At 40.1% G+C, this 19626-nt stretch overlaps 1 protein-coding gene across 1 annotated transcript; it reads left to right on the top strand.

Annotated features, from left to right (window-relative positions):
• Window positions 1–6409: 6409 nt before the first annotated feature.
• Window positions 6410–19377, top strand: LOC134676363 (cell surface glycoprotein 1-like). The gene is made up of 4 exons (XM_063534721.1): window positions 6410–6660; window positions 8599–8790; window positions 15111–16826; window positions 18137–19377. The coding sequence occupies exons 1-4, from the start codon at window positions 6579–6581 to the stop codon at window positions 19132–19134; spliced, it is 2988 nt and encodes a 995-aa protein (XP_063390791.1). The 5' UTR covers window positions 6410–6578; the 3' UTR covers window positions 19135–19377.
• The last annotated feature ends 249 nt before the right edge of the window (window positions 19378–19626 follow it).

The raw sequence follows: 19626 nt of genomic DNA, 5'->3' as shown, positions 1-19626 counted from the left end.
GAAGGGGTTCGCCTCGCATAGTCACTGGTGGGCAGTCTCCCTTGCGTAGTGTGAAGGTTATTTGGACAGATTTTGTTACACTGGGTTTGAGCCTCCAGATCTCGAGCCAGTGTTCAATATCTTTCAAATGTGTTTGTAGTTTTTGTGATGCGATTTCAGGTTTTTTGTCACTTGCAAGACAAGCTGTGTCATCCGCATATGTTGCTGTGATCACTTCATCGGAGACCGGCAGGTCAGCAGTGTAGATTGAATATAATACTGGGCCGAGGACAGATCCTTGTTGGACTGATGCTTTAATGTCATACAGTTTTGATGTCTCTTCGCCAAATTTGACTTGGAATTTTCTTTCTAGTAGGTATGACTTAAGGACCATGTAGTATGAGTTGGGCAGCCTTGTTTTTAACTTGTATAACAGTCCTTCATGCCATACTTTATCGAAGGCTTGCTGGATATCAAGGAAGACGGCAGCACAATATTCCTTGCATTCCAGTGTGTTTCTTATCTTTGTTACAACTCTGTGAACCTGTTCGACTGTAGAGTGTTGTTCCCTGAAGCCAAATTGATGATTAGGGATGATGTTTTCTACTTCTAGTATGGGTTTTAATCTTCTTAGGAGGATTTTTTCAAATACCTTGGATATCGTTGGGAGGAGACTTATTGGTCTGTATGAAGTAGGTTCTGTAGGTGGTTTCCCAGGCTTTGGCAGCATACAAATTTGTGATACTTTCCACAGTTTAGGGTAATAGTGCAGTCTAAGGATAGCATTGAAGAGCATGCATAAAAATACAACTGGTTTCCTTGGTATGCGTTTCAGTATTTCTGCAGTGATGAGGTCAAAGCCAGGTGCCTTTTTATTGCCCAAATGTCTGATGGTGTTATATACTTCATTTGGTGTCACTAGTTTTAGTGGTAATGACAGCTGTTGATCACTTGTTATGCATTCTTCCACTAATTTATCAGTTTCTGGGGACATAGAAGTGTTAGGTGTGAAAATATGACTTAAGTGTAAAGCAAAGGTTTCTGCTTTTTCTGCTTCTTTTCTGGCCCACGTTCCCGACTGTGTTTTTATTGGAGGGATTGGTTTTTGTGGTCTTTTAAACTGTTTTGTTATTTTCCATAGTGAATAGTCATTGCTTTTAGTCGCTGTTAGAGATGAAAGCTTCTGTTGCAGTGTGTAGTTTTCGTTTTCCTTGATCAATGCTCTTAGTTCTCTGGCTGACCTATTGAGTGCTTTTTTATCTTCTACATGCCTACTTTGGTGCCATTTTCTTCGAAGTCTTCTTTTTTCCTGTATCTTGTCTCGGATTTGCGAAGGAATATTTTTAACCTTACTGGATGTTTTGTTGTATGGGGTTGAACACCATGCAGCTTCTTGAATTTTGTTGGTAATATAGAATGTTGCATCATCTATGTCTTCCGCTGATTTTAATCTTATTCTGAGGTTTAACTCTGTGTTAAGGATGTCTGTAAATGTAGTCCAGTCAGTTTTGTGATTGCATAATGCCATGTTTTGTTCCTTGTAAAGTGCCGTGGAACTAAAAGTCCCTATCACTGGTGTGTGGTCTGAAGAAGAGTCGAGGCAGCTCTCCATTTCAAAATATATGTTTGAAAAACCCTTCACAATGAAAAAGTCAAGGAGATCAGGGCACTTCTTAGAATCTGTAGGCCAGTATGTTGGTTCACCTGATGATAATGTGGTCAATTTGAGTCTGTCTATGCACTTTTTTAGTTCTCTGCCGCGGGTTGTCACTAATCTTGATCCCCAGTGTGTGTGCTTGCTGTTCCAGTCCCCGCCGCATATATATCTGGAGCCAAGTGTTTTAAAGTAGTTGTAGAACATTGCTTCATTGATATTGTGTTTAGGAGGACAATATACAGCGCTTACATTATACTCCCCGGATCTATCCTGAACAGTAATTGTAGTGGCTTGAAGGTAATTTTCCTTAAATTGACTGTGTGTGAAGTGCTTTATATTTTTTTTAATTAACACTGCAGTACCACCATGTGATGTACCATCAGGATGATTGGTGTTGTATACTTCATAGTTTTCTAGTTTAAAGTCTTTTTTATCATTTAGGTGTGTTTCTGATATTAAAATAATGTCAATTTTGTTTGTTTGTAGTAACATTTTAAGATCGTTTTGGCTTGGGGCCAAACCGTTTATGTTCCATGTTGCAATTCTTAATTGTTTCATTTGCGGCTTATAAGGGCGGTGATGAGGGACATTAATGTACCCATTTGTTGTATTAGTAGCTCTATTTGCTTGGTTTGTTTGTTAATAGTTTGTATAAGTGTACATTGCCAGTCACTATTAATTTCATTTTTGTTCAAAGTAGATTCATGATATGTGGGTTGGCATTCTTGCCTCATTTCCCTGTAAGGTCTATTGATGTTTTGATTTATCACATTACTGTATGATGTATTGTCTGATGTTCCCTGTACCAAGTTCATTTTAACAGGTTGGTATGAAGGTTCAACTGATACGTATGAAGGTTCGACTAGTTGGTATGAGGGTTCGACTAGTTGGTATGAGGGTTCAACTGGTTTGTATGAAGGTTCAACTGGTTTCACTATTTGGGCGTTAGTCTCATCCTGGCTGGCCTTGTTTGTTTTGGGTGTTTTGTTCCTTCTTCGGGCTGCTATTTCCCGGTATACTTGGCAGCCTTTGTAGCTCCCAGGGTGCTTACCTCCACACAGCGCACATGTGGCAGGTGTCTTTCTGTCCTTAGTGCATGTCTTACTGTCATGGGCCCCCGCACATTTGACACACCTATAGGGCCTTAGACAGTTGTTTTTAGTGTGTCAATATTGTTGACATCGGGTACACTGCACGATTGTTGTACTTTTATGTGGATCTTCTATTTTCACACACTGATGATAAATATATTTGATTTTTTTGGCATCATTGTTTTTTTCATTTGGTTCCAGGTTGACAAAGAAGACATTAAATGGTTCCTTGTTGTCCTTACGTTTGACATTTATAATCTCTCCTCGTACTTTGTTCCCGGTTTCTTCTATGGCTTTTATTATTTCCTCTGTGGGTGTTGTGTAGTGAAGATTTTTAATTACTATTTTTATACACCTGTCTTCTTTTCTTGTGAATGTATGCCCAATTAATCCTTTACTTCTAATGTGATCCATCATTTTCTGATATATTTCCATTGTGTGTGTGTATATTATGAGCTTTGTGCTGTTCACTATCTTGTATGTATATTCATTGTCGCTGACTACTTCATGCAGACAGTCCGTGAGTTTTTGTACATCCATAATACCAAATAGTACAATTGGTGGAGGTTTTGATGATCGTTTAGGCTTTTCTGCATCTGCAGCCTGGTTTTGGATGTTACTTTCTTGTTCATCGGTAGGCAAGGGTGCGAAACGGTTTCTTATTTCAAGGGAATCTGTATTTCCACAGTCTGGACGGTTCATATTGAACCTTTGCTGTCTTGCTTCATTTCTTTTCTGGATTTTGTGTGTTGTTTTGGCTTGCTCTGGTGAGCGGTATCTCTTTTGACCGTATTCTGGAACTTTCTGCCACGGTATTTTATTGCTTTTGTCTTGATCACTTTCATTTTCGTGTGAATTCACACGACAGCTATGACGCTTTTTATCAAGCGTTGTTAGATTTTCGACAGCCCTGGGCCCAGTTTTATAAAGTTACAAGTTACAAGTTTACAGGCGTTTACTGGCAACACTTGCTCCGTTTTTTACAATTTGCGTTTTATAAAAGTACTGTGTTACAATTTTACAGGTTACAGGTACAAGTGCCTGTAGCTCAACCATAGACGAAAATACGGGAGTTTTATAGTTTTAAACTCATAATCGAACAAGCGTTTTATAAAAATATTGTAAATTACAAGTGTAGATTGGTACACTTGTAACAAAAACTTACATACGTCTTGAGTCCTGTAACAGCACAACAGCAGCTACTTGTAGACTCGTTTTCTGAGAGATTTTAAACTTTACTCTTTATTGTTAAGCACCAACGCCAACGATTGTGCCAGGGCATGCATACTTTTCCATGCACTGACCTTATCAGTTTTTGTTAATGTATCTGAAATATATAGTAAATAGGAAATAAAGTGACAATATGTTTGATATTGATTTTATTGACGATTCGTTTTATTTTATCTACTAGGAAATGGAAAGGGATTATTGCCGATATTTGTCGTTGATTTATTAGCATTCGTCTCTTTATTTAAGTATAGTGCATTCACATTATGGTAAAGTGTACTATTCATAATTTTCGATACACACCGTATTTATCTTTGAGCCGCTACCGAAACGATACATTTTAATGTAAGAATGTGAAAGAGTACTTATTTACATGTTATTTACTTATTACGTAAATATTTCATTAAATCTAACTTAATCTGAATCTGAAAACGGCCCAAAAAGTATATCCTTGGCATGGAACACCGCTCTCAGCCACTCGATTTTTCCTTCATTTCTGGCCATTTTTCCAGTAATTAATATTTTACAGCAAACAAAAACACATAATTTAGTAGAGAACCGAGTATCTATGACACACGTTTTTTTTAAAATAGTGATGTCCTTCACACCTGTAGATTTCACATGTAATCGAGATTGACCGTGGTTCTTTACAACTGTAATTATTTATGTGTATTTATAAAACACCTGTAGCCGTCCACAGTGCATTACAGGTGCCTGTAGCCTGTACTCTTGTAACCTGGAACTTGTAACTTTATAAAACTGGGCCCTGGTCGTTATAATGGTAACAGACTATCGCGGACTTTCGAATGATCCTTGGAACATGGCGGATCGTGTCCCAGACTTTATTTTTTATTTTTTGCATTTTGCTGTTTAATGTATAATTTAGATAGCATATTATGCAGTGAATAGCAAGACAAGTGTGTCGAGTGCAGTTAATGAAGAATTCTTCGGGAAATACGAATAAGTAACCAATTCTTGGACATCATTCGGCGGTTCGTGGTCTCGGCCGCCATTACGCTTTGTACTGCTGCAGCTATCCTCCAGTGCATCGTGAAGGCCTATCACCGTACAACGTCTAATTGTATTATGAAAATGAAGACTACTGAAGACATTAATATCGGAATTGACCTAATACAGTGGAAACTGGATAAGTGGAATCGCAAAGGACCGGCTGTTTAGTTCCGCTTATCCAGGTTTTCCATTTATCCAGTTTTCCACTTAACCAGGTTCAAATAAAACGTTTTCTCACTTACAGAGGCTCTCGCTAACAGAGGTTGTGGATGCTAGTAATGTCGCTTATAGAGGTCACGTATAGTATGGTCAAATAAAAGGTCAAGACTTAAATAATTACGCTGAGATTGAATCTTCTCCTAATCTTTAATTATTCTATAAAGCGTAGACTGTGGCACACTAGACTGGACACTGATATCTTCACGCGACTTCCCACTTTCATAGTCTGTTATAATTTTTAATTTATCCCGAAGAGATAAACACTTGATTTTGCGCTTAGGCATTGCTTATCTTACAGCATGGCACCGCACCACGGCTAAAAGAACCAAACTGAACGATGTGTGATCTCATACAAAATACGTAGTTAAAACACGATCCATAATGTTAACGAAACAAACTACCCTCCTTGTGACGGTTTATTAAAAAAACAAATTTTATAACGCCGAGCTATTCCACTCATAGAGGTTTCGGAGAAGCCTGCTGCCAGTTACAGAGGTAAAAATAAGAAATTTTCGAAAAAATGGATTCCGCTTATAGAGGCCCCTAAATTCCACTTATAGAGGTAATTCGTTGCCAAGGGACTGGAATCGTGAACTTGGGTCCACTTAAATAGGTTTTCCACTAACCCAGGTTCCACTTATCCAGTTTCCACTGTATGAATAGTATCTACTGAAGACGTTTACCGGATTGAACTTACTGAAAAGACAAAAAAATCTACTTATGACAAGGCATATTTTGAAAATGAAGACTACTGAAGACATTACTATCGGAATTAACCTAATATGAATAGTATTTACACTATTTACTGAAGACGTTTACCGGATTGAACTTACTGGAAAGACAAAAAATCTACTTATGACAAGGCAGTATGGCTTAGAGCTTTAGCCTGTCCTGATGGACGAATTATAAAAAAAAAAACAGACTATCGCACCGCACCAAGGTCATTGTGCGACGCACCCATAAGTAAGAGCGAGAAAGCGATATCTCTTTCTCGCTCTTACTTATCGGTGCGTCGCACAATGACCTTGGTGCGGTGCGATAGTGTGTTACGGCCTTTAAATCGAATTTAGAGTGCGGACAGATTCAAGCGCTTTTTTAACGCGCGTTGGAAAAGCTCTCGTGCGAATGCGGACTAAAGATTTAACTAACTTAAAATCTACCTTATCTGTGGCAACCTCACCTGTCATACCATCCGCATCCCATAGTATGGCGTGGCGTGGTTAAATTCGTCCAACATTCATTATTCTACTTACCTGAAGGTTATATTAACACTTAATAAATTTACCATTTCTGTTTTTTATAAACTTTGTGCATCAGTATTGTTTTGTTAGAGTGGACCTAAATTGTAATTAAATTAAAATATTCCTTGGCCAACGCGGGTGACGGCTTTAGCTATGATGATGTCGAGAAGTGGTCGGATCAGCATGCTGCTGGAGGCAGCTCGGGTGATGGAGGAGGCTGAACGATTGCTACATGGTAAGATTACGAGATTAACTTTATCACAACGTGGTGAGTATGGCCGTCTTACATCACAGCGATTTTTTTCGTCGTGCATTTTTGTGCGTAGTAGCGAGATGGATAACCTTTTTAAATTTGCTGTGATCGTGAGGATGATGAGTAGTGATTAAAAGACAAGTTTTTTATTATATTGTATATATGATCACATTATTTGGTCAAATGGGTGTCTCAGTGACAATTGCTGTTACTGACAGTTTCCAGACGTTTCCATCACTGCAAATATACAGTTGGTAAAACCAATTTGTTAGTCAGTAAGAACCAGGAAAACTGTACTCATCCTTTTTTTTGGGTTCTTGTACTAGTGTAAGACAAAGATAGTATGATTCTCTCTGTCTATGATTGAAATGAGAAAGACCTTTGACAAACTATAGGCATCATCATCATCATTTCAGTCTATATACGTCCCACTACTGGGCACAGGCCTCCTCTCATGCGTGAGAGGGTTTGGGCTATAGTCCCCACGCTAGCCCAATGCGGATTGGGGACTTCACATACACCTTTGAATTTCTTCGCAAATGTATGCAGGTTTCCTCATGATGTTTCCGAAAAACTCATTGGTACGAGCCAGGATTTGAATCCGCGACCTCCGGATTGAAAGTCAGGCGTCATATCCACTCGGCCACCACGGCTAACTAACTAACTATAGGCATCTATAGTATAAATATATTTGCTTATAGTTAAACTTAATTTAGTCACAATAAATAGCCAGGTAGGTAGTTTGAAAGAAAAGAATACGGTATTTGACTATATTTAATAGTTATTTGTTTTACAAGGGGGTAAAGTTGTTGTTTAACGGCTCATGCTAATATTGTTACCCGAGCAAGCGATAGATTCCAAAATTGAACGACGAGCGTAGGGAGTGGTTCGAAAAATGGAATCTTGAGCGTTGCGAGGGTTTCAAAGCACGAGGGTTAAACAAAATTTGCCCCTGAGTGAAACACAAAATTTTTCACCACCAACCCGAAGCAAAAAAGCCGGGCAAGTGCGAGTCGGACTCGCGCACGATGGGGTCCGTACCATAAAGCAAAAAAAAAGGGAAAAAATGCAAAAAGAAAACGGTCACCCATCCAAGTACTGACCACGCCCGACGTTGCTTAACTTTGGTCAAAAATCACGTTTGCTGTATGGGAGCCCCACTTAAATCTTTATTCTGTTTTTAGGGTTCCGTACCCAAAGGGTAAAACGGGACCCTATTACTAAGACTTCGCTGTCCGTCTGTCCGTCCGTCCGTCCGTCTGTCACCAGGCTGTATCTCACGAACCGTGATAGCTAGACAGTTGAAATTTTCACATATGATGTATTTCTGTTGCCGCTATAACAACAAATACTAAAAACAGAATAAAATACAGATTTAAATGGGGCTCCCATACAACAAACGTGATTTTTCACCAAAGTTAATCAACGTCGGGAGTGGTCAGTACTTGGATGGGTGTCCGTTTTTCTTTTCTTTTTTTTTTGCATTATGGTACGGAACCCTTCGTGCGCGAGTCCGACTCGCACTTGCCCGGTTTTTAGTATTTGTTGTTATAGCGGCAACACAAATACATCATCTGTGAAAATTTCAACTGTCTAGCTATCACGGTTCGTGAGATACAGCCTGGTGACAGACAGACGGACGGACGGACGGACGGACAGCGAAGTCTTAGTAATAGGGTCCCGTTTTACCCTTTGGGTACGGAACCCTAAAAATTAAATTTAAAATAACACACCAAATCAACATCCAAAGTCATCATTTAAAAGTCTATTCTGCCAGCAAACATAAGAAAACAACTCAAAATTTGCATTTGATTACTTTACCTCACATGTGAATAAAATGTAACTTTGCTATCAGTTTGGTTTTTGAAGTGCGCGCCTTCCTGAGCTGGTGTGGTGAAAAGTACCTTACACTTGTTACAGTTCATGTTAAGGAGGAAACAATTGAGATAGAAGACACATCAACATCAAACGGGGAGGCATGGGAGGACACCGGAGCCCTGACTGAACTGGCAACACCGCAGGATGACCCAAATGCTGATGATGAGGTCAAAGATGACCTCGAGTTGGGTCCAGTGCGGCTGGTGCGGCCCGTCGTAGCTTACGCCATTAGTGGTAAGTTAAAAATACAAATCTTTTTTTGAAAACCGGCCAAGTGCGAGTCGGACTCGCGCACGAAGGGTTCCGCAGATAACTGCAAAAAAATCATGTTTGTTGTATGGGAGCCCCACTTATATATTTATTTTATTTTGTTTTTAGTATTTTGACGACCGGTCTGGCCTAGTGGGTAGTGACCCTGCCTGTGAAGCTGATGGTCCTGGGTTCGAATCCCAGTAAGGGCATTTATTCGTGTGATGACACAGATATTTGTTCCTGAGTCATGGTTGTTATCTATGTATTTAAGTATTTATATATTAAATATATCGTTGTCTAAGTACGCACAACACAAGCCTTCTTGAGCTTACTGTGGGACTTGGTCAATCTGTGTAAGAATGTCCTATAATATTTATATATTTGTTTTATTTATTTATTTATTTCGTCTTAAGTTAGGTATTTTTATAATATGAATATAAAAGTAAAATTTTTATTTATTTATTTTACAAAAAGGACAATAGGTACATCATACAAAAGAAGACACAAAATTTACACATAAAATGACAAACTAACAAATATCCTTACATTTCATACTATATAATTAAAACTAATATTAATTCATAATTCATAATATTTTTTTTTTATTCAAAATATTATTTTTAATTTTATTACTTAAAATTACCTAACCCAAAACCCGTTCTATGTTATGCCCGGTCCAAAAGTCCCCATCACACTTGCAGCATTGCCGCGCTGTATGGCATGTAAAGTAAAATATATGTAGAAACACAAAACAATAAAAAATACATATAAACACATTATAAAAAACCTAACCTAGGGTGCCGCCGGCAGCGGGGCAGGGCCATATTTATTTATTATTATTATTTGTTTAGTAAAGTGGGTGCTTTGCATGGAGCGAATACTCAAAATAAAGTTACTAAATAGCTCGTGTTAGTTTAAATAAACCAGTCTCGACAAACAGCGCCCGTTCACGAGTATTATAGTCCGTTTTTTTAGCATTAGAAAGAACTTCGCAGAAGTTGGCTTATGGGTCTAAATCTGGCACTTTTAGCGGTAACAATTTGAAGTAAATTATACGTATTGACCAGTTTGACCACGCTACATTAGATAATTCAATAATTATTAACAATTAACGAGCCTGATAAAAACTGCACGCTTGCTTCTGCGGAGTTCTTTCTAATGCTAAAAAAAAACTATAGGCGTATCACAGCCATCGCCTCCCTCAACCTTCATTCGGGAAGGTGATGTAAGTTGTAACTTGTATGGGAGATTTACATGAGTGGGTCAACTTGTTCTTTTGCGTTATTACGACTACAGTTAAATATTAATTGAGTGTCGACGGACGAAGGAGTAGAGGGCGTGCACCCAGTAGATGGTCAGATGTGGTCCAAAATATTACCCAGACTTCGCTCCAGGCAAGGGTGCAGATGGCCGAAGATCGAGAGGCCTGGAGAGCAGTGGTAGGAAAAATAACCCATAGGAGTCACGTCCCTCAGACATGAGGTCACGACCACGAAGAAGAAGAAATATTAATTTATACAGCTAGACTGAGATAACTCTGCAACGATTTTGATAGTCCATACTAGAGATGCACCGGATACCCGGTTACTATCCGGCCTATCCGGCCATTATTTTACTATCCGGCCGGATACCGGATAGACTATCCGGCCGGATACCGGATAGTAACATTGCTTGATTTCGGAGTAAACAAATTGGATTTAAGAAACAGACACGGTCCTAATCGTACTTGTTTATTATTTTAAAACAATTTAATAATTCCATTGACTTGTACGCGCACTCATTTCGAACCTAGAAATGAGTCCGCGCGAACATTCACTAGGTCAAACCTGCAGAATGCGCACCTGAAAAACCGAAATGTAGGTATAGTTCCGCTGGCGGAATATCCGGCGGCCGGATACCGGATATTCGGCTGATGGTCAGGCCGAATATCCGGTATCCGGCCAAACAACTATCCGTTGCATCTCTAGCCCATACTGTGCAAGTGTTATTTTAAACGTTAAATTTCTATGAAATAATGATGTATAAATACGTCTTCAGTCTGTGCCCTCAAACTCGCTGCAGAGTTATCTTGGTCTAACTCTAACTGGCAACTGTTGGGAACAAAATAACTGCATCATTTTGTTTTGGGATCATACTGAGCAACTTTTACTTTTTTCGCCATTTCAGGTATGGAAAGGGCCTGTATTAGAGGATGCATTAATATCTGGCCGGATACCGGATAGTAACATTGCTTGATTTCGGAGTAAACTAATTGGATTTAAGAAACAGTATTGATCATAATCGTACTTGTTTATTATTTTAAAACAATTTAATCATCCCACTGACTTGCACGCGCACTTAGTTCGGACCCAGAAATATGTCGGCGCGAACGTTCACTAGGAAATAGGTCAAACCTGCAGAACGCGCACCTGAAAAACTAAGTTCTGCTGGCCGAATATTCGGCGGCCGGATACCGGATATCCGGCCAAACAACTATCCGTTGCATCTCTAGCCTGTATACAAAGATGGGTCAAACTCTTGTTCAAGCTGTGTTTAACCAACTGCTGTATTTAGGGATAGAGGCTATTTTGTTTGTGTGTGCACACAAATAAGCGAATGCACACAGAATGAGCCGCCTCGCGAGCACGTTGTCGCGCGAAGCAGCTCGGATCGCGAGGAACGTGCCTCGCCGAGGCAGTGCGGCCGCGAGTCGAGTGTTTACTTGGCCCGGGACGTCTACACAGACTGATCCGCTTCTCGCGACAATTTCCTCGCGAGGCGGCTCGTTCTGTGTGGAAAGGGGTCATCCATTAATTACGTCACACGTTTAGGGGGTGGGAGGGGGTCAAGAAAATGTGACATGTTGTGACATGGGGGAGGGGGGAGTCACAAACATTGTGACGTCATTTTAACTTCATCACTATTCATCAGTAACCGAAAATTAATTTATATTTTTTTATTCGCTGTACATTTAAATAATGTTCCCATTTCTCTCCAAATCAAAACAACCAATTCATTTACGAGTTGCTGTCAAGGGTCTGTGACACACCAGCGATTGTACAATCAAGTTCATAAATATGTATACATTTCTTCAAGTAATCCACTGCAATATGGTGAAATAGTTATACCGTGTGTGGCCTGTAATACGAGCAAAAATGTAACTGTAGGCTGTACTCCTCATACTGACCAACATTTGTTCAGCAAATTGTGGCTTGATTTTTCTAAGACGCAATGTATTGCGAATTTGGTTATGTTTAAGGCATGACAAGCAACGTCAATCACATATGATATGGCATGGCGATGGCGTCGATTGAAGATAATATTTATTTTGTATGAAAAATAGGGAGCCTAAATACTTCATAATTTTTAAAAGTTGTTGAACAAAAGTGTCACCGTTTGAGGAGTACAATCCATGTTTTAATTATTTGCTCGTGTTACAGGCCACACCCGGTATACAAGTGCGGAAAAGAGGAATTACTTATTCGCACGTGTATCGTACAACGTTTTACAGTACATATGGCCCTTTAAACTTTCGACATACGCACGGTAAGAGCCCTTGCCAGCACTGGTGCGGGAAAGTAGGACCATATATGTATGTACTGTAAAATTATTTTTTTTACCACACCAACTGGTAAAGGCTATCTAGGTTGATCAAAAATTGATGAGAAAGTTTCATTTTATCCACTTGTGGGACAAAGTTTTCTGATGACAATCAATACAACATATTAACAACAACATGAAGCTAAATACTAGTATAGTATATAATTATCACTTTGTCTACAAATATTGATTTAACATTCTATCTTTTATATTTTATATGAATGCATCCGACATATTTAAATCCAAGTTACAACAAAAAAAACATACACCTGGACGAATAAAGCGTACACCATTCTTCTTAGCAGTGTCTAGTTATATATCACCATCATCATATCAGCCCTTTATCGCCCACTGCTGACCATAGGCCTCTCTTCTAGTACGCCGCTTGTCCCGGTCCTGAGCTAATCTCATCCAGAAGTGACCCGCAATCTTCCGGATGTCGTCCACCCAACGAGCTAACGGACGCCAGGCGCTTCTTTTATTTGAAAGCGGCCACCATTCTGTTAACATTTTAGTCCACCTGCCATCACTGCCTAGCAACATGTCCTGCCCAGTTCCATTTTAGTTTGGTAATGACGAAACCCACGTCATGCACCTTGGTGCGGCTCATCATCATCAGTATTTAAGAGCTATGCTCTTGTCGGTGGAGTAATCGCCACTCTTCTTTTTGCTGGGCCAGCCTTTTAACTCCCTCGTACAGTCAGCAGCAGATATACCTGAGCGGGCAAGGTGTCCAAGAAAACATATACACTTCAATCGTCACAAAAATAAGGACATCTAAGATGTCATTTTCACGTAGGCTTTCAGTTCGTCACAAATACCTTAACTTCTGAGTTTTTCTTTAACACATACACCCTTATTTAATCACAATGACAATAACGGTTAAAAAGTCAGTGGTAACTAAGCAATCAAATTCAAGCTGCTGTCATTAATACCTACACGCACTGCCAATCACGTACGTCAGCAGCCCGGGTGCCACCAGTTGCTAAGCAGTTGTTATTTCAATGGTAACTAAGCATCAACATTTTATCTGTTTAACTTTAAAATAAATACTGTAGCACTACGAATTGACACCTCCTTTCTTAAAGAAGTATTTTATCGTTAAGTGTCAAACTTATTCAATAAATAAGTAGGTTCTACTAGAATGATCGGTTTTTTTATTTTAATTGTCATATGCGGCTGTTCTTCCAAACCGTTGATCATATTATATGTATACCTATGTTAATATATTTATTTAGCCCACTTATTGTACTAAAATATACTATACAGGGTGGCCCATTTAGATCGGCCAGTATGGGAAAATCTGATACTATAAGATATACACCGATCTCTTCTTAGGAATCATGTCATCGATTTTAGTAACACGAAAAACTGCATTCATACATTTAAAAAAATGTGTACTCAGCTCGGGAATCGAACCCCGAACGTTTTGAAAAATAAAACTAAGACTATTTCTATTTAGATATCGATTGTGTAGGTCTTAAGCAATAAATGTTACTATGAAACATGATGTCTGAAATTAATAAAAAGGCATTGTTTTCATATCCTTTAATTTAATTTAGTCAGTTTTCGAAGAGACCAGCATTTTTAGGGTTCCGTACCCAAAGGGTAAAACGGGACCCTATTACTAAGACTCTGCTGTCCGTCCGTCTGTCCATCCATCCGTCCGTCCGTCCGTCTGTCACCAGGCTGTATCTCAGGAACCGTGATAGTTAGACAGTTGAAATTCTCACAAATTAAGTATTTCTGTTGCCGCTATAATAAGTAACAAGAAATACTAAAAACAGAATAAAATAAAGATTTAAGTGGGGCTCCCATACAACAAACGTGATTTTTGAGTAGTAAATATCAAATGGCATTCCGCACAGGAGTAATCTAAGTAACGCCCACTGCGGGTTCAAACCTACAACGTCCTGATAGAAAGTCGTACATACCTACGCTACATGTGACATTATCTTCAAAAATTATATAAACTTATGCGAAATTAACATAAAACCAGAAGACACAAATTAATAATAGAAATGAAACCCAAAAAAAAAACAAAAAGCTGTATAATCTCTAGGTGCGTACGACTGAGATTTGAACCCGCGGTCTCTGCTTTGAAAAGCAAACGCCTGTTACTGAGACCACGACGTGCCTTGACAATTGGCTCTAAATTCGGCTTCAGTTAGCTTTTGCTATGTGTCATTCGTCTTGACGATTCTGTTAAAAGAAATAATTTGCAGTAAGTTGACCGAGAGGCTCCTGTCAAATGGTTGAAGGGCAAAACGTGAGATAGATGTATGTGATGACAAGACTGTACTGCTTTCGATGATTGTCAAAACGCAAACCTGAAATTAGCGTGGCTATCTTTTATTCAATATTCGACCATACTTGTATGCTTTAAAGTCTATTTTTCCATATTGTTCAGATATATTTGACACGTTGACCGCTTAGATACCATTGGTTTTTTGACAGCTAAGGTATCAATGACTTGTTGTAAGTGTAGAAATTAATGAATAGCGACTGTTAACATATTTGTGACACGTTGAGCGCTCACAAGTAAATACTACCATGACAGTCAACAACTTTTTGACAGTTTAAACGTTTACCTCGCTTTGAGCACCTGGAGTGTATAGCGACTTCTGCTGCTGACTGTACGACACGACAGAAACTCTTTCTTTTACTTGGTGCGGCTATGACTAGTTATATATGACTGTAGTTAACTTCACATTTTGTTTCAGCTGCAATAGAAGAGGCGCGGGCAGTTGCAGCCGGACAGCAACCGGCTGAACAACAACCAGCTGAACAGCAACCAGCCCCCTCACAACAACCAGTTCCTTCACAACAACCAGCCCCCTCACAACAACCAGCGCCCTCACAACAACCAGCCCTCTCACAACAACCAGCGCCCTCACAACAACCAGCACCCTCGCAACAACCAGCCCCCTCGCAACAACCAGCCCCCTCGCAACAACCAGCCCCCTCGCAACTACCAGCCCCCTCGCAACAACCAGCCCCCTCACAACATCCAGCCCCCTCACAACAACCAGCCCCCTCACAACAACCAGCCCCCTCACAACAACCAACTCCCGTACTACATCCCCCTGAACAACAACCTCCTGTACCACCCGCTGAACAACAAAGTCCAGAGCGAGCCAGCAAAAAACAACTTGAACTTAGAGACAGCCCCGTCAGTCCTGAACCAATTCCTAACCCTGAAGCACCTTCCACTAGCAATGAATGTCAGGAAACCGACCATGGGGAGACTCCAACAACTGGCAAAGAAGTTAACTTAGAAAAAGAAGTAAATAGTGTCCCTGAAGCCAATGTCATTGAATACACCGTTGAAGTTAGCATAGAAAATCAAATAGAAGATGAAAAACAGTCTGATGATGAAGAAAAACTCATTTATGAAGATGATATTCTTGAAGATCCTCAAGAAAAACCCCCAGAAATGAACAGGGAAGAAAAAGAAAACCCATATAGTTGTGATATATGTAAGAAAAAGTTTGAGTTGAAGATGGATTTGATAGAACATGTTATGATACATATACACATGGAGGAAGAAGACAAATATGATGTTGACAACGTGTCAAGCACGGAAGACAAGGATTATGTGAATGAAACTAGGACAAGTATAGAAATTGAAGAAGAGAAGATTGATATTGTAGAGAATATGCAAAACACAGAGACAGAAGACAAAGGCAACGTTGTTGAAGTCTTGCCAGGCATCGAGCATGATGTTGCTATAATTATGCAAAGCTTGGAACGAGATGAGGACAAGAATGATGTTGAAATCATGCCAACGGAACAGGAAGACAAAGACGATGTTGAGACCATACCAAGTACGGAGCATAATGTTCAAATCCTGCCAAGTACGGAGCATAATGTTGAAGTCCTGCCAAGCATAGACCACGATGTTGCTGTAATAATGCAAAGTATGGAACAAGATGAGGACAAGCATGATGTTGAAATCCTGCCAAGCACGGATCATGAAGTTGAAATCCTGCCAAGCATAGACAACGATGTTGATGTTATCATGCAAAGCATGGAACAAGAGGACAAGCATGATGTCGAAATCGTGCCTAACATGGTGCATGATGTTGGAATCATGTCAAGCACAACACAGGATGACAAAGATGATGTTATCGAAATCATGCCAAGTACAGAACAGGAACAGGAAGATGTTGAAATCGTGCCAAGAACAGAACAGGAAGATCTTGAAATGGTGCCAAGTACAGATAATAAGCATGGTGTTGAAATCGTTCCGAACAAACAAGGGGATGAAGGCAATTTAATTGAAACGTTGCCAAGTAAGGAGCCGGAGGAAAAGGCTGAAATTATAGATCTTGCTGATGATCCTGAAATTATTGACCTTGTCGATGATGATGATGATGAAGACGAAGAGAATAGACCAAGTGTGGAGATGGCAGTGGATAACCCAGTTGAGGAGAATGGTGAGTTATTATCGAATTTAAACTGTTGTGAGACATACTCATTGAATAATTTTACGGTTTTGACTCACTTGTATTAAGGCATTAGGCACTCGCGGGACATAGTGACGCGGGACGTAGTGGACAGAGTGAGTTCGTGCTATGTATCACTACAAGTGTTACGGCCCGTCTCCATATTGCGCGGCAAGCTATCGGACATTGTGTCGCGCGGCAGCCGCGCGCAATAGATACCGGGCTGCCGCGCGCGCCAACTTGATCATGGGCGCGCGAGCCCCGCGCCGCGCATACAACCATTCACTGTCGGTGTTTCGACGCGCGGCAAAGGAATGTTCGCGCGCAGTTGGGGACGGGTGTGTATATATTTCAGTTGGCTCGCGCGGCCGCATACATGGATAATATAAAGTGTCATACTTTAATTAAATTATACGGCACTATAGTAGACGCAAACCAAACTGACGACTGGGGTCGTAAAACTTCTCATTCACACTCGCGTGGTCGTAGCTAGGGTAAGAGAGATAGTGATATGGCTCCGGTCGTCAGTTTGGTTTGCGTCTACTATAAACAGTTTCTATGGAACAGTAAATGTAGTGATTATCGCAACAGATCATTTTTTTATTTGGCTATACTTCGTCCCGAATAATTATTGTTTGTGATATAATGTGGTCGATCGTCGGATCGCCTGCCGACATAGAGACGCGCCTTCATCCGATGCGCTGTCGATTTGGGTCCCCAAAGAAAACAAACTTTGATACGTAAAAATGCGTATATACGTATTCATTCATTGTATTTTTTAACCACTTGTCTGTGTATGCTATGTATTTTTAACCACTTAGGGGCTATTCATAAATTACGTCATTTCAAATTAGGGGGGGGGGGGTCTGGACATCGGATGACGGTAGCACGACGAAGGAGGAAACGGGGTCATTCGAAGCATAATTTTTGGATGATTTTAGGGGAGGGGGGGTCCAAAATCGTGAAAAATCGATGACGTAATTTATGGACAGCCCCTTAGGGCCACTTGCACCATTTCACTCACCCGGGATTAAGCGGTTAAACCGTTAACATATTGTCAAATTGTACTGCTAACCATGGTAACTCCAGGTTTAACCGGTTAACCCCGGATTGTGGAATGGTGCAAGTGGGCCTTATCTAAGTATAAGGGTCCTGACCGATTTTCAGTAATTTTTCTGAAAAATTTCTATGAGATTTTTTTTCTGCTCTATACATCAGACTCTTGAACCCACGGTGTTTGATCACCACACACCACACATATGAAAAGTTAATATATAAACTACCATGTTTTTTTTTTTCAGAACAACCAAGCCTCTCTCTGCAAAAGTTCGTGCCGCGTGACTGCTTCGTAAGGCTAGACCGTTGCGACATCTCGCGCTACATAATAACAGTTCGAAAGCCCGCCAAAACCTCCAGCGCACCCGAAACTAACCCCAATGACACTGACAAACACCAACATAGTAACACAAACACATACGACTGCGACACATGCGGCAGATCATATAGGCAGAAATGTCATCTCAAGCGACATATCAAAATGCATTTGCTGACTAAATTTAAAAAGCCAAAGAAACGAAAAGAATTCAAAGAACCGCTGTACCCTTGTGTAGTATGCGACAAAAAGTTCACGCGACCATATTCGTTAAAGATGCATGAAAGAATTCACACAGGTTTGAAGCCATACTCCTGTGAATACTGTGATAAACAATTCGCAGTTTTAGGATGCTATGAAATACATAAACGGGTCCATACAGGTGTAAGACCGTACTCATGCAAGTTGTGTAAAAAAACGTTCACGCAATTCGGCCATTTGAGGACGCATCAACGAAGCCACACTGGAGAGAAGCCTTATTCCTGCGAAATATGCAAGAAGAGTTTTACGCGCTCCACTCAATTAAAAACACATATGCGGATACACACCGGTGAGAAGCCGTACTCATGTGAGACATGCCAGAGACAGTTCAAGGAACAGAGCATTTTAAAAATGCATATAAGAATACATACAGGGGAGAAGCCATACTCTTGTGATGTATGTAAAAAAGGTTTCTCACAATCAAGCGCTTTAAAAGTGCATAAACGAATACACACCGGTGAGAGGCCTTACGGTTGCGAAACATGTCAGAAGCGGTTCGCAGATTTGAGTACTTTGAAGGCACATAGGCGTATACACACAGGGGAAAAACCGTACTCCTGTAAGATGTGCAATAAGGCGTTTACTCAATTGGCTAATTTAAGGATGCATGAGTGGCGAAACTCGTGTACAAAAAAAGACGAAGCTGTTATTACGCCTTTCCCCTGAAAGACTGAACTGTGTTCTCGTTGTTGTTAGTGCAATTTTTTACTGTATTTATTGTCTGAACAAACTTGTCAATATTAACCTGGCCAACTTGTAAAAAAAACTTGTTTTTTTTAACTAGGCAATTTTTTTTATTCTTGTTAAATATGAATATTGAACATTATAAAAAGGTACTAATGCCGCTTTGCTTCTGACTATCAATGAATGTATTTAACAACTATATTCACTGCCGATAAAATTGTATTTGAACATGAAAAATATACAGTTAAATTACAGACATTGTGTTATCCCTATCTTTCGAACCCCTCATCATCACCATCATCAGGCTATATTAGTCCACTATTGGACATAGCCCTCCCCTAAAGAGCGCCGTCTTCAGCTTGCCGCATCCAGCATCTGCCTGCAGTCTTTCGCAGATCGTCATCCCACCTGGCCGGAGGGCGTCCTACACTACGTTTGCCGAGTCGCGGTCTCCACTCAAGAACACGTTTACCC

This window comes from Cydia fagiglandana, chromosome 24, assembly GCF_963556715.1.
Source record: "Cydia fagiglandana chromosome 24, ilCydFagi1.1, whole genome shotgun sequence".
NCBI classification, from domain to species: domain Eukaryota; kingdom Metazoa; phylum Arthropoda; class Insecta; order Lepidoptera; family Tortricidae; genus Cydia; species Cydia fagiglandana.
This window is presented reverse-complemented; position numbering and strand designations above follow the sequence as displayed.

Bases quoted from the DNA above. Each gene is read 5' to 3' on its own strand.
- LOC134676363 (XM_063534721.1), top strand. From the start codon at position 6,579: ATGATGATGTCGAGAAGTGGTCGGATCAGCATGCTGCTGGAGGCAGCT. The intron at 6,661-8,598 runs GTAAGATTACGA...CACTTGTTACAG, and splicing joins GGCTGAACGATTGCTACATG to TTCATGTTAAGGAGGAAACA. The intron at 16,827-18,136 runs GTGAGTTATTAT...TTTTTTTTTCAG, and splicing joins TAACCCAGTTGAGGAGAATG to AACAACCAAGCCTCTCTCTG.